Source organism: Musca domestica, unplaced genomic scaffold (genome assembly GCF_030504385.1).
Source record: "Musca domestica strain aabys unplaced genomic scaffold, Musca_domestica.polishedcontigs.V.1.1 24, whole genome shotgun sequence".
Classification (NCBI taxonomy): domain Eukaryota; kingdom Metazoa; phylum Arthropoda; class Insecta; order Diptera; family Muscidae; genus Musca; species Musca domestica.
This window is the reverse complement of record NW_026712272.1, coordinates 11,321,206-11,334,235: the sequence shown is the minus strand read 5'-3', so window position 1 is coordinate 11,334,235 and position 13,030 is coordinate 11,321,206. Positions and strand designations below refer to the sequence as shown.

The window sequence follows — 13,030 nt, the reverse complement described above, 5'->3', positions numbered from 1 at the left end:
ACCTAAAGAAAGTGGCCGAAAGTGGTGAACTTCCGAATTTGATTTTCTCCGATGAGGAAACATTCGTTTTCCAGCAGTTTGTAAACAAACAAAGTGATCGTGTTTACTTGCCAAAGAGGTCAGCTGAAAATGTGCACCTGCGATTGGCCACCAGAGCTCAAGCGCCGGCCATGGTGATGGTGTGGGCCGCCATAACAGCTGATAATCGCTCTCCGCTCGTATTAATCGACCGTGGAATCAGAATTAATACCGAATATTATCGCGAAAATATTCTGGAGGGCCTTAGGTACAGGACTCAGCACGCGGCACCCAAGAATGGTTACAAAATGAGATCCCTCGCTTCATTTCCAGCGCCCAATGGCCACCAAAATCTCCGGATACCAATCCTTTGGACAATTGTGTCTGGAGTATTTTGAAAAGGAAGGTTGGCACCAAAAAATACCAAAGTGTCGATTACCTCAAGAAAATTCTTCGCCGGTAACGGGCCAAAACACCGCAGAGCAACATTCGGGAAGCGTGTGACGGTTTCATTGGCCGTTTAAAGGCCCTAATTCGTGTCAAAGGTGACCAATTAGAACAAATCTAAACTTATTCTAAAATTTGGATGCTAATTCCGACATTTTTTGCTTTCATTCAATAAAATTTCTAAAAATGATGGCGTTTGACTTTGTTGCAGTTTTTTTTTATCTCACCCTGTATATATTGGTTCCCGTCGATTTAACTGTTCTCTTGCCTTTGTGGAATATATTCAAGTTATTTTGTGTGCTTTTTGAAGGCCCTCAAAACTGAAGCCGATCTTTTTTTTCTATGGAAAAAATGCCACAAAGCTAATTCAGATTTTTTTTATAGAAAAAATGCCTCAAAACTAAGACCGATTTTTTGTATAGTAAAACATCGACCTCCTAACTGAGGGCAGGGAGTTTTTTTCTATAAAAAAAATCGAGGCCTCAAAATTGAGGTCGGGTATTTTTTCTATAAAAAAAATCGAGATCTCAGGCTGTGGTCGAAGAATTATTCTATAGAAAAAAAACATCGAGGCCTCAGACTGAGGTCGGGAATTTTTCTATAAAAAAAAAAAACATCGAGACCTTAGAACTAAGGTCCCGAATTTCGGGAAGTCCCATTATAAGACGTTGACCTACACAGACAATTTTATGTCTTAGGCTGTAGTATCCGTTACGAACTTCATATACCAAATTTGAAACAATTCCGGGAAATAATGTCGCTAAAATCATCAACACTGAATATCGGAAGGTACCGTTATATGGGGGCTATACGAAGGCGAAGACCTACATGGTACATTTTCAATACCAAATGCCCTGCAGAAATAATATAGATTTGAGTAAAATTTTGTCAACCTACTTCAATTCGTTCGGAAGCTACAGTGATTTCCACAGATGGACGGACAATAAAATTACAAAAAAATGTAAAAATTATGGCGTTTGACTTTATTGCAGTTTTTGTTTATCTCACCCTTTATATCGGTTCCCATCTATTTAACTGTTCTCTTGCCTTTGTAGAATATATTCACATTATTTTGAAGGCCCACAACTGGTCGATTTTGTAAAATTTGTATTTCAACTAAATCCTATATTCCCTTCGGTGGGTTGTGACTAGAGCTGTGCCATTCTAGTTCATAGTTCAGAACACCAGTAAAAGTATGAGTGATTTCATACATTTCATATATTTCATATCACTCATACGCAGAGTTTTCATACAAACGACTGGAGTCTCCGGTACTAGATAAGGGACTAGTTCGTTCCATACCTCATCCTAATCGGGTCCTTAGAATGTAGGGCCCTCCTCCTTTGTCGAATATTAATTTCCAGTTGAAAATAGCCATGATGTAGGGTATTTTCACACATTTTAACCAAATTTTCTTGTCTGTGGCAATTTGGTAGATGAGCAAATATATATCCCCCACCTCTTTTTTTGTTAGATTCACATACCTGCAAATAAATAATTAATTTATCTAAATACATATTTGTGTTTATTTTTCTCCCCTCAAACCACTTTGCATATTCTTCATTATCCTCTTATTCTTCATTTTTCTTCTCGTTTACAGATACTTAGCTGTCACCCGGCCCTTGACATATTCACGCAAACGTCGCTCCAAACGTTTGGCTCTCATCATGATACTCATTGTTTGGGTACTGGCTTTGGCCATTACCTGTCCGCCCATTTTAGGCTGGTAAGTAGAGCAAAAAAGCAAACAAAAAATACACCTAAATACGCGACAAGAAGAACAAACATTTCGTGTGGGGGGTATCACAAATGACAATAATATCCTTTGTTCATTTTGCGGGATGACTCCTTTGCAGGATTTTTTTTTTTTTTTTTTTGAAAATTTGATTTAAATTTATGCAAATATTTGTTGTTGTTCGGGTTTTCTTTTACACATTTTCTGCGCCTGTTGATTTCAATTTTCTGGAGCCTCCATGAAGGAAAAAAACCTAAACAAAAGAATACAAAACCAAATTAGTGAATATCTTTGTGGTGCTGGTGATGGTGTTGGCTGTGATGCTGGTGGTGTTGATGTCTACGAAAATTTAATGATTTCCATTATTTATTTACATAATGAATGTCTAATTAAAATTTGTTTACGTTGCAAAGATTCCGTCCAGATTAGGCTACGGTGTTAACGATGCGGCATTTTGAAAGTAATTAATATTGTAATAATAATTCTTTGTTATTTTATAATTTTGGCAGAGAAAATATAAGGCTCTTTAATGTTTAAAGTGGATGCAAGGTGAAGAATGATACAGGACGAAATTAACATTATTTAATAACTTTTAAAATTTTGGTTAAATAAAACAAAATTTCAACAATTTTTCTGAATTTTTTTTTTTTCAAAAAAAAAAAAAAAAAACTCAAAACTGGGACCGGAATTATTTTCTATAGAAAAAATTCGGCCTCAGTTTTTAGGCATTTTTTCTATTTTTTATTTTTTCTAAAATACCTCACAACTGAGGTCGAATTTTTTTCTATAGAAAAAAATGCCTCACAACTGAGGTCGAATTTTTTTCTATAGAAAAAAATGCCTCACAACTGAGGCCGAATTTTTTTCTATAGAAAAAAAATGCCTCCGAACTGAGGTCGGAATTTTTTTCTATAAAAAAAAAAATGCCTCAGAACGGAGGCCGAATTTTTTTCTATAGAAAAAAAATGCCTTCAGACTGAGGCCGAATTTTTTTCTATAGAAAAAAATGCCTTCAGACTGAGGCCGAATTTTTTTCTATAGAAAAAAAAAATGCCTTCAGAACTGAGGACGAATTTTTTTCTATCGAACAAAATGGCGGAAAAATGAGGTCGGAATTTTTTTCTATAGAAAAAAATGCCGGAAAACTGTGGTCGGAATTTTTTTCTATAGAAAAAAATGCCGGAAAACTGAGTTCGGAATTTTTTTCTATAAAAAAAATGCCGGGAAACTGAGGTCGGAATTTTAAAAAAATAAATGCCTCAAAACCTGAGGCCGAATTTTTTTCTATAGAAAAATAAATGCCTCAAAACCTGAGGCCGAATTTTTTTCTATAAACAAAATGTCTCAAAACCTGAGGCCGAATTTTTTTCTATAAAAAAAATGTCTCAAAACCCGAGGCCGAATTTTTTTCTATAGAAAAAAATGTCTCAAAACCTGAGGCCGAATTTTTTTCTATAGATTAAAAATGCCTCAGAACTGAGGACGAATTTTTTTCTATTGAAAAAAAATGCCTCAGAACTGAGGACGAATTTTTTTCTATTGAAAAAAAATGCCTCAGAACTGAGGACGAATTTTTTTCTATAGAAAAAAATGCCTCAGAACTGAGGACGAATTTTTTTCTATAGAAAAAAAAATGCCTCAGAACTGAGGACGAATTTTTTTCTATAGAAAAAAAAAATGCCTCAGAACTGAGGACGATTTTTTTTCTATAGAAAAAAAATGCCTCAGAACTGAGGACGAATTTTTTTCTATAGAAAAAAAATGCCTCAGAACTGAGGACGAATTTTTTTCTATAGAAAAAAAATGCCTCAGAACTGAGGACGGAATTTTTTTCTATAGAAAAAAATGCCTCCGAACTGAGGCCGGAATTTTTTTCTATAGAAAAAATGCCTCAAAACTGAGACCGAATTTTTTTCTATAGAAAAAAATGTTTCAAAACTGAGGTCAAATGCCTCAAAACTGAGGTCGGAATTTTTTTCTATAGAAAAAAAAATGCCTCAAAACTGAGATAGGATTTTTTTTTCTATAGAAAAATTGCCTCAAAACTGAAGCCGAATTTTTTTCTTTTGAGGAAAAAATGCCTCAATACTGAGGCCGAATGAACATCGACCTCGTAACTGAGGGTGAGTAAAAACCTCATCGATCTCAGAACTGAGTTCGACGAATTTTTGTATAGAAAAAACTAGCTAGACCTCCGGACTGAGGTCGGCGAATTTTTTTCTATAGAAAAAAATTAACTATTTTTTCTATAGGAAAAAATTAGCTAGACCTCCGGACTTAGGTCGGCGAATTTTTTTTCTATAGGAAATAATTAGCTAGACCTCCAGACTGAGGTCGGCGAATTTTTTTCTATAGAAAAAAAAAAAATAGCTAGACCTCCGGACTGAGGTCGGCGATTTTTTTTTTCTATAGAAAAAAAAATTGCGAGACCTCCGGACTGAGGTCGGCGAATTTTTTTCTATAAAAAAATAGCAAGACCTCCGGACTGAGTCGGCGATTTTTTTTTTCTATAGACAAATCATCTACCGAACTCAAACCTGATGAGTTTTTCTCTATCGAAAAAACATCCGGAACTTAGATCTGATGTCGGTGATTTTTTTTCTATTGAAAAAGACATCCGGACCAAAGAACTGAGTTCGGCGATTTTTTTTTTCTGTAGAAAATTTTTCTATAGAAAAACATCGCCTCTCGATTGAGATCGGATTTTTTTCTATAGAAGAAAACATCGATTTTTAAAACTGAGGTCGTGCAAATTTTTCTATACCAAAATATCCTGACCTTTAAACTGAGGTCGGAATTTCTTCAGTTTTATTATTATTATTTTTTTTTTAATCTTTAATTTTGTTTAATTTTTTTTACCTGGCCATCTGTCAATCTTTTCCTTTCTCCGAACTTGAACAAAGGATTTGTCTGTGAATGAAATACGATATGTGGTCCTGTATAAGGATTCAATTCTCAGTTTTGTTTTGTCCTCTTCAATACATTGGCTTTATTCTATTTCAATTGGTTTTTTTCTCTCCCTCTCTCTTTGCAGGTATGAACCAGGTCGCCGTGATTTAAGTGAATGCCGTTACAATCAGAACGAAGGATATGTGATATTCTCGGCCATGGGGTCCTTCTTCATACCCATGGCCGTGATGATTTATGTCTATGTCAGGATATCGTGTGTGGTGGCAGCACGACATGATAATATGACCGATATTAGTATACATAATAATAAGGTGGGTCGAGGTCAATCGTATTTCAAAATATTAAATTTAATATCATTTCCCTTTCCCCCTTTTTTTGCAGAAATTCAAACGTTACACATCGGCCGATGTGGAAAATGAATTGGATCCCGATATCTCGGAATTAGATTTAAGCTCTGGACAAAAGAAACAGGCCGCTGCCCGCACTCTCTCCAATCAAACGTTGGCCAAGGAGTTGCACGAAATAATGGCTTCCGATAATGAGGTCACCACCCAATGTCATTCGCTGTTGGCCACACCATCCTCGGCAACGGTGCCATCGAATAAAAACGGTTGTTATGAACTGACCAGGGCCTCGTCAATGCGGCGTACACCCACCGGCTCTTCGAACATGACGCTCATGACGACCACAACGACAACGGGTGGTGGTACTGCAACGGCCAGTACAAATATCGAAAATCCCTGGACATTTGCCCCTAATCCTTCCACAACAACCACCTCCACCACCACATCATCCTCATCCCAGCCACACTACCAACAACACTCACATCCCAACAAAGCCATGCGTACGCACAGCATACGCCACCAGCACTATATGAGTGCCCCGCCAGCCACCCTATTGGCGGTCACCTCCGACATCATGGCCCCAGGCAACAATGTTGCCACCTCAATACTGCGTCAACAGTCACAACCCATCACCAGCATGACGGCCGTGGTCAGCCGTTCGTCCCATCATTCGCACGGCCACAACTACACCAAATCTCTATCGAATCGCATTACTTCGCTGAAGAAGGAGAACAAGACCACCCAGACGCTGAGCATTGTTGTGGGCGGCTTTATTGCTTGTTGGCTGCCGTTCTTTGTCTATTATCTGATAACACCATTCCTGCACGAACACCAGGTCAGTCGCACCCTGGCCAAGGGTTTGACTTGGCTCGGCTGGTGCAACAGTGCCATCAATCCATTCATCTATGCATTCTATTCGGTTGACTTTCGCGCCGCGTTCTGGCGTCTGACCTGTAAGCGCTTCTTTTCGGCTTCCAACAAACCGCAGTTTCCAGGCAACACAATGTCGATACGACGATAGTTAAGAGCACCCCTGTACGATTAAGTGTTTTAGGAATGATAAAAAAACAAAAACCTAAGAAAAAATTGAAAAAAAAAAAAACAGAAAAGGAAAATTATTAGACTTAAGACTCAATTCAAGTTAATAGAAGTAGATGAAATGAAAAGAAAAACCAAAAAAATAATAAAAACAAAAACATAAAATCGCAAATCTTACATTCATGAAAATTGGAAAAAAAGAGGATTATGTGCGTTTTTTTTTTCATTTCAAAGCAATTGGGAATTATCGAAATTAAATGAGAGGTAAGTAAGTAAGCGCATTGGAAAATGGCAACATGCAGTTGAAGTAATGAAGAAAATTCTCAAAGGAATATGCAGGTAGGAAAAAACTTGGTATCTGTCCCTTAATATAAAATATGGACCTGCATCAGGGCTGAGGAATTTTTCCAAAAAAAAAAAAAAAAAAAACAAGTAAAATAGTATCAGTCAGGTGTTGCCGGCAGATGTATACCCCCAGCCCTGAGTTATGATTATTCAAACTGTTAACCCTATATGAGGGAGGTTCTAAAGCAGTTGGACAATATTGCCCAATTCGTATCTGACCTAAGGCTGATAAAAATATTACAACGTGCCAGATTTGGACTATTTCGACTAATTCCTATACCTTATATGAGATTTTTATAAAATTATATTATTTTCATAAAATTATTATTTTTATAAAATTATAAAATATGCGTAAGGTAACAGATATAGCGGACCGAATTAATTCATTTTCATGTTCCATTTAATACAGATAAAATTATTGGTCTTTGCAAAATTTGAAGGAAATCGAACATTTATATCCAATTTTATGCGAAATCATAAATTCCGATATTCAAATCAGATTTTTGGTTAAAAGAAATATGAAGATATAGCAAGTTGTAAAGGATGACCGACTTGTTTCGCAAGTTATGATAGATATAAGTATTGGAAGTAATAACCCTTTGTGGGTGAGGTTCCACAAGAGGTTGGTAGATATATATTATCTTCACAACAGGTTTTGTACCAAATCTGAATGAAATCGGATGTTAATTTCGTGTTTTATGAGCTTCACGGATATTCAAAATTTTGACCCTTTTCTGAGGGGGGGGGGGGGGGGTGTTTGACAGAAGGGGTGGACATATATATTTCATCTTCATAGCAGATCTTGTGTTAGTAGGAGTAATGGAATGTGTTGGAATTTAAAGAAAACCGGATGCCTACTCAAAGTTTTGACTCTTTGTGGTGGAGGTACCAGAGGGAATGGTCCGATCTCTACCAGCTTTACAACAGATCTTTTGCTGATAGAAATATTGATATGTGCCAAGTCTGAATGGATTCGGATATTAATATCGCGTTTTATGAGCTCCATGGATATTCACGACTTGGCCCTTTGTGGGTGAGGTACCTGAAGGAATGGACCTACATACTCCATATTCACACCACATCTCATTTTATTAGAAATATTGGAGGAATATTTTTAGAGAATTTGATACTCAATTCGCATTTGAGGTATCAGAAGGGGTTGGCAGATATATTTCATCTGCTCAACAGGTCTTAAAGCAAATCTGAATGAAATCGGATGTTACTTTCGTGTTTTATGTGCGTCATGCATATTCAAAATGTTGACCCTTTCTGGGGGGGGGGGGGAGGGGGGTGACTGAATGGGTGAACATGTTTATTTTGTGTGTAATTTAAAGAAAACCGGATCCCTTTTTTTGGATTTTATGATCGTTTTGGTTATTCAATGTTTTGACCCTTTGTGGAGGAGGTACCAGAGGGAATGGTCCGATCTCTATCATCTTTACAACAGATCTTGTGTTGATGGAAATATTGAAATGTACAAATCTGAATGAAATCGGATTTTAATTTCGTGTTTTATGAGCTTCATGGATATTCAATTTTTTGACCCTTCATGGAGGAGGTAGCAGAAGTAGTGGACCGATATATCCTATTAATAAAAATATTGTTAAGTGTTTAATTTGAAGACAATCAGACTCTTACATTTCATTTTATAAGAGTTATAATTATTCAAAATTTTGAACCCTTGTGGGGTAGGTACTCAATGAAGTGGACCGATACAGTGCTAGGTCAGCACTGATGAAAATATTAGGATTCGCAATGGTGGAGAAAAATCGAATTATCCTTTTACTTTCTGTGCAGTAAATTATTTTCTTTGAAAGTGTTGAGATTTTGTGTGGGGTGTACCAAAAGGAGTTTACCGATATTGCCCATCTCCGAACTTGATCTATGTTTGACAATAATATTACGATGCACCAAGTTTAGATCAAATCGGATGCTACCTTCGAAATTTAGTACAATTTGTAGTTGGGAGATCAACAAGGGTGGAATCTTAAAATTTGGAATTGGAATTACTGTTGGAGTGTAGGATTGGGGTATGTAGGAAGCTTTGGAAATTCCTATTTAAGTGTACTAAATGGTACTAAATTTGATACAAATTGAAACTGCTATGAACCGTTGGAACTGGAATTCTGAAATTAGGAATGAGAGCCACGGATAGAGTGCAGGATAGATGCACCAAAGGATTTTGAAATTCGGGTTTTGGTAAAATTCCTACTTAAAGAGTACGAAGAGTACTAAAATGTTACAAAAAATGAATATTTTGTGTTAGACAAACGAAATGAACTTGAATGTAGAAATTTGGAATGAGAGTCACTGATGGAGTACATTATAGATTTCCGTAATGTGTACCACAATTCCACGAAAAGTACTGAATTGTACGAAAAGTACTATATTTGGTACTGGGTGAAGGGATTGAGATACAATTCTGACATTTTATATTTAGATTTCGGATGCTATTTGTGTTTGAGGTTTGGCTAATGCGTCCTATATATTTGTACGAATAATACTAAATGGTACTAAATTTGGTATTGGGGGTAGGGGTATCTGAAATTGATACATAAAGGTGGTTTTGGAAATGTGTACTATAATTATACGAAAAGTACTAATTAGTACTAAATTTGATATTGGGTGAAAGAATAGAGCTGAAATCCCGTTATTTGTTATTGAGATCTCTATTGGTATCTGATTCTGGAGAGGTAGGTCGATATCTATCGTTTTTACACCGGAACTTGCGTTAAAAATATATTGGGATTTGAAGTGAATATGGTGCTTCTTTCGTATTTTATGAGTGATATAATTATTCAAAATTTTGGTCCGTTGTGGGGGATGTACCATTAGAAGGTCCGATACATTTCATTTTCGCTGCAGATCTTGTGCTAGTAGAAATATAGGGACGTGGCGATTTCGAAAGGAATATGATGTTCATTTTGCGTTTTACGAACTTCATGGCTTCGCCGTTGAGGGAAAGGTACAAAAAGGAGTGAACGTATGTATTCCAGTTTCACTCCAAATCTACTATTAATAAAAATATTTGAATGTGTGAAATTCGAAGACAATCGGACTCTTATTTCCCATTTTATAAGAGTTATAATTATTCCAAATTTTAACACTTTGTGGGGGAAGGTGTCAGAAGGACTGGGCCGACATATTTCGTCTTCACACCAGATCTTATGCTAGTAGACATATTGGGATGTGGCGAGTCTGAGATTAATCGTATGCTCATTTCGCGTTTCACGAATTTCATGGTTATTTACAGTTTTGACCCATTGAGGGAGTGAACGGATATATTCCAGCTTAACCCCGGATCTACGTTTAATTAAAATATTTGAATGTGTGAAATTTGAAGACAATCGGACTCTTATTTCCTATTTTATAAGAGTTATAATTATTCCAAAAGTTGACCCTTGCCAGTTTCCAAAAGGAATGGATCAATATACTCCATATTCACACCACATATATTTTTAGTAAAAATATTGAAATGTGTGCAATTTTCAGATAATTGAATACTCAATTCGCAATTTTGCACCGTTTTCGTTATTAAAAATTTTCACCCTTTTCTGGGGCGAAGTCCCCGAAGGATTGAGCTGATATCTATCATCTTCTCAACAGATTTTATGTTGGAAAAAGTATCGAGATGTGCCGAGTTTCAAAGGAATTGAATGCTCATCTCTCGTTTTACGAGCTTAATGTTTTGACCCCTTGTGGGGGAGGTACCAGAAGGAGTGGGCCGATATATCCCATCTTCACACTATAAATGTTTTTGGTAGAAATATTGGGATGTGTTAAGTTTTGAAGAAACTGACTCTTATTTCACATTTTATAAGAGTTTTAGTAAGTCCAATTTTGGAACCTTTGTGGGGGTGTTACTTGATGGAGTGGCTAATATTGTCCATTTTCGTACCTGACCTAGCGTTGATGCAAATATTTTGATTTTTACAGTTGGAGTAAAATCAGATCATCCTTTCCCTTTTTTGAAATAAAATATATATATATATATTCTTTTTTTTTTTTTTGAAAATATCGCCTTTTTGTGTGGTGAGGTACTAGAAGGGATGGACCGATATTTTTCATCTCCGTACTCGAATCAATTTTAATAATAATATGACCAGTTAGATAGACAGACAGACGGACGGACAGACACCTCTAGATCGTCTTTAAAATTTTTGAAATGGATTTGGTCCATAGAGACCTTGGGTCTAAAACCATTATTTCGGTGAGGCACGTTTTGGCCGTATCAAATGATCTATACCCTCCACAGCGGTTTGGCTGAGGGTATAATTAACAGAGTACTCGGCAGGAGTAGAAACTTTAATGACTGACTATCGAATCCTTATTATAGAGTTTTCTAAGAGCTTTCATCGACGAGACTTCTACGAGTAATTTCTTCCTCTTTTGCTTAACCTTAAGATTTTGGTTACTCCATCTCTCGATGTTTACACAAGTGCTTTCCCAATTTGCATTCAACATTGTCTGAACATGTGACTGCTCACATAGTATTCATGCATATTTCAAAATTCATAGTATGCATTTCAAACACTTACATGGTAGATTTGTCGGAAATCTCAGCAATCAGCAAATTCTCAGTTACAAAACCATCAATTCGAACATTATGAATAGAAAATTCAATGTTGGATAAATGCATTTATGTATTTGAGAATATTCATGAGCTTTCTTACATATTCTTAAATAACACACACTCACACACATACACACTTACATAACGACATTTACATCATTTACATTTACTTCAAAGTGCTAAGGCCAACATGAGCTTGTCACGTGTACGTAACGTAAATTTTTCATTACCCTGGCTAGCTGGCTGACTGACTGTCTCTTTTGCATTGAAGTGCTGGCTTTATTTATGAGCTTCTTTCACCTTTTGTGACACATCATTCAGATCGTAAATTTACATGTTGTTGTTGTTCAGTTTTTCTGTGTCTCTCTCAGGTGTTTTTTTGTGCTTTGGAGCCACAACACCCTGAAATGTGAGCAACTTTTTTTTGCCAAAACTGTTGTTACCTTGCCTTGGCAGGACTTATGTGATTTGTATGCTCTTTATTTGTGTGTGCTGTGTTCATTCAAGGTCTTTTTATGTTTGTCTGTTACATCATTAAACTATAATTTGTATGGCAGTAGGTAAATAATGATACAATTTAAAAGTAGATTATGTAAAATGTTACATATGTTTTTTATGGATTTTATGTGGATAAGAGGAACAGTCCTTTGCATGCCTCCTAAGCCATAGCTTGCCCATTTTTTGGCCATAGTTTTTAATATTTTCTTTAATTAAATATGGGAGGTCTTCACAAGAATATTCTTTAATCAAAAAGAAAGGTCAAAAGTCGGGCAAGGATGACGAATTTATGTGAAGTAGATCATATTAACTATGAACCTATTTTTGAATGCATGTTGTGGCCTTAGAGCTGTTATAATTTGGAATCAGGAGGAACTAATATATGGGAGTAATATCCAAATCTGCATCAATTCCCATCAAATTTTACGGAGGCATTTGTCCCTCTCGTACCTTAAATATAGCTAAAAAAGCTAGTTAAAAAGTATCAAATATAATTAGACATGCATTTTGAATATTGAAAATGTTCATCCATCCAGGAGGAGAATGGGGAAGGAATTCGCCACTATTGCCGTTTAGTATCTGACCTTAGTCTGACATAAATATAAGATTTATTTTCTATCGACTACTTCCTTCACTTTATATGAGATGTGTAATCAAATTTCCATATTCACTCCTCTGTTTGAAAGGAATCTCTAAATTGATATATCCTCAGTCATACGGCTATAAGAAGTATATATCATTTGATGCGGCCAAAACACGCCTCATAGAAATAAAGGTTTTAGACCCAAGGTTTCTTTGAACCAAATCCATTTTAAGACAGTTTTAATTGATATTCCTAGATCAATCCGTCCATCCGCCTGTCCTACTGGCTGGCTGGCTCACGAAAGGAGAATGTGATTTGATCAAAACTTGGTACATCGTAATATAATTGTCAGACATTGATGGCCAATATCGGTCCACTCCTTCTGGTACCTGCCCCACAAGAGGTCAACATTTTCACAGAAAATAATTTACAACAAGAAAGGATAATCCGATTTTGTGCAAACTTGCAAAAATGGACAATATCGACCATATAAATGAACCATATCGTCCACACCGTCAAGTAACTCCCCCACAAAAAGT

General features: G+C 36.2%; 1 protein-coding gene across 1 annotated transcript in view; it reads left to right on the top strand.

Moving 5' to 3' along the window:
* The window catches only part of LOC101891876 (octopamine receptor beta-2R), a 128,383-nt gene extending 121,726 nt beyond the window's left edge, over positions 1-6,657 (top strand). The window contains exons 5-7 of the mRNA XM_059123361.1: positions 2,066-2,191; positions 5,235-5,421; positions 5,492-6,657. Coding sequence (XP_058979344.1) covers positions 2,066-2,191; positions 5,235-5,421; positions 5,492-6,475 — 1,297 coding nt within the window. The 3' untranslated portion in view covers positions 6,476-6,657. The remainder of the gene's footprint in view (positions 1-2,065; positions 2,192-5,234; positions 5,422-5,491) is intronic.
* The last annotated feature ends 6,373 nt before the right edge of the window (positions 6,658-13,030 follow it).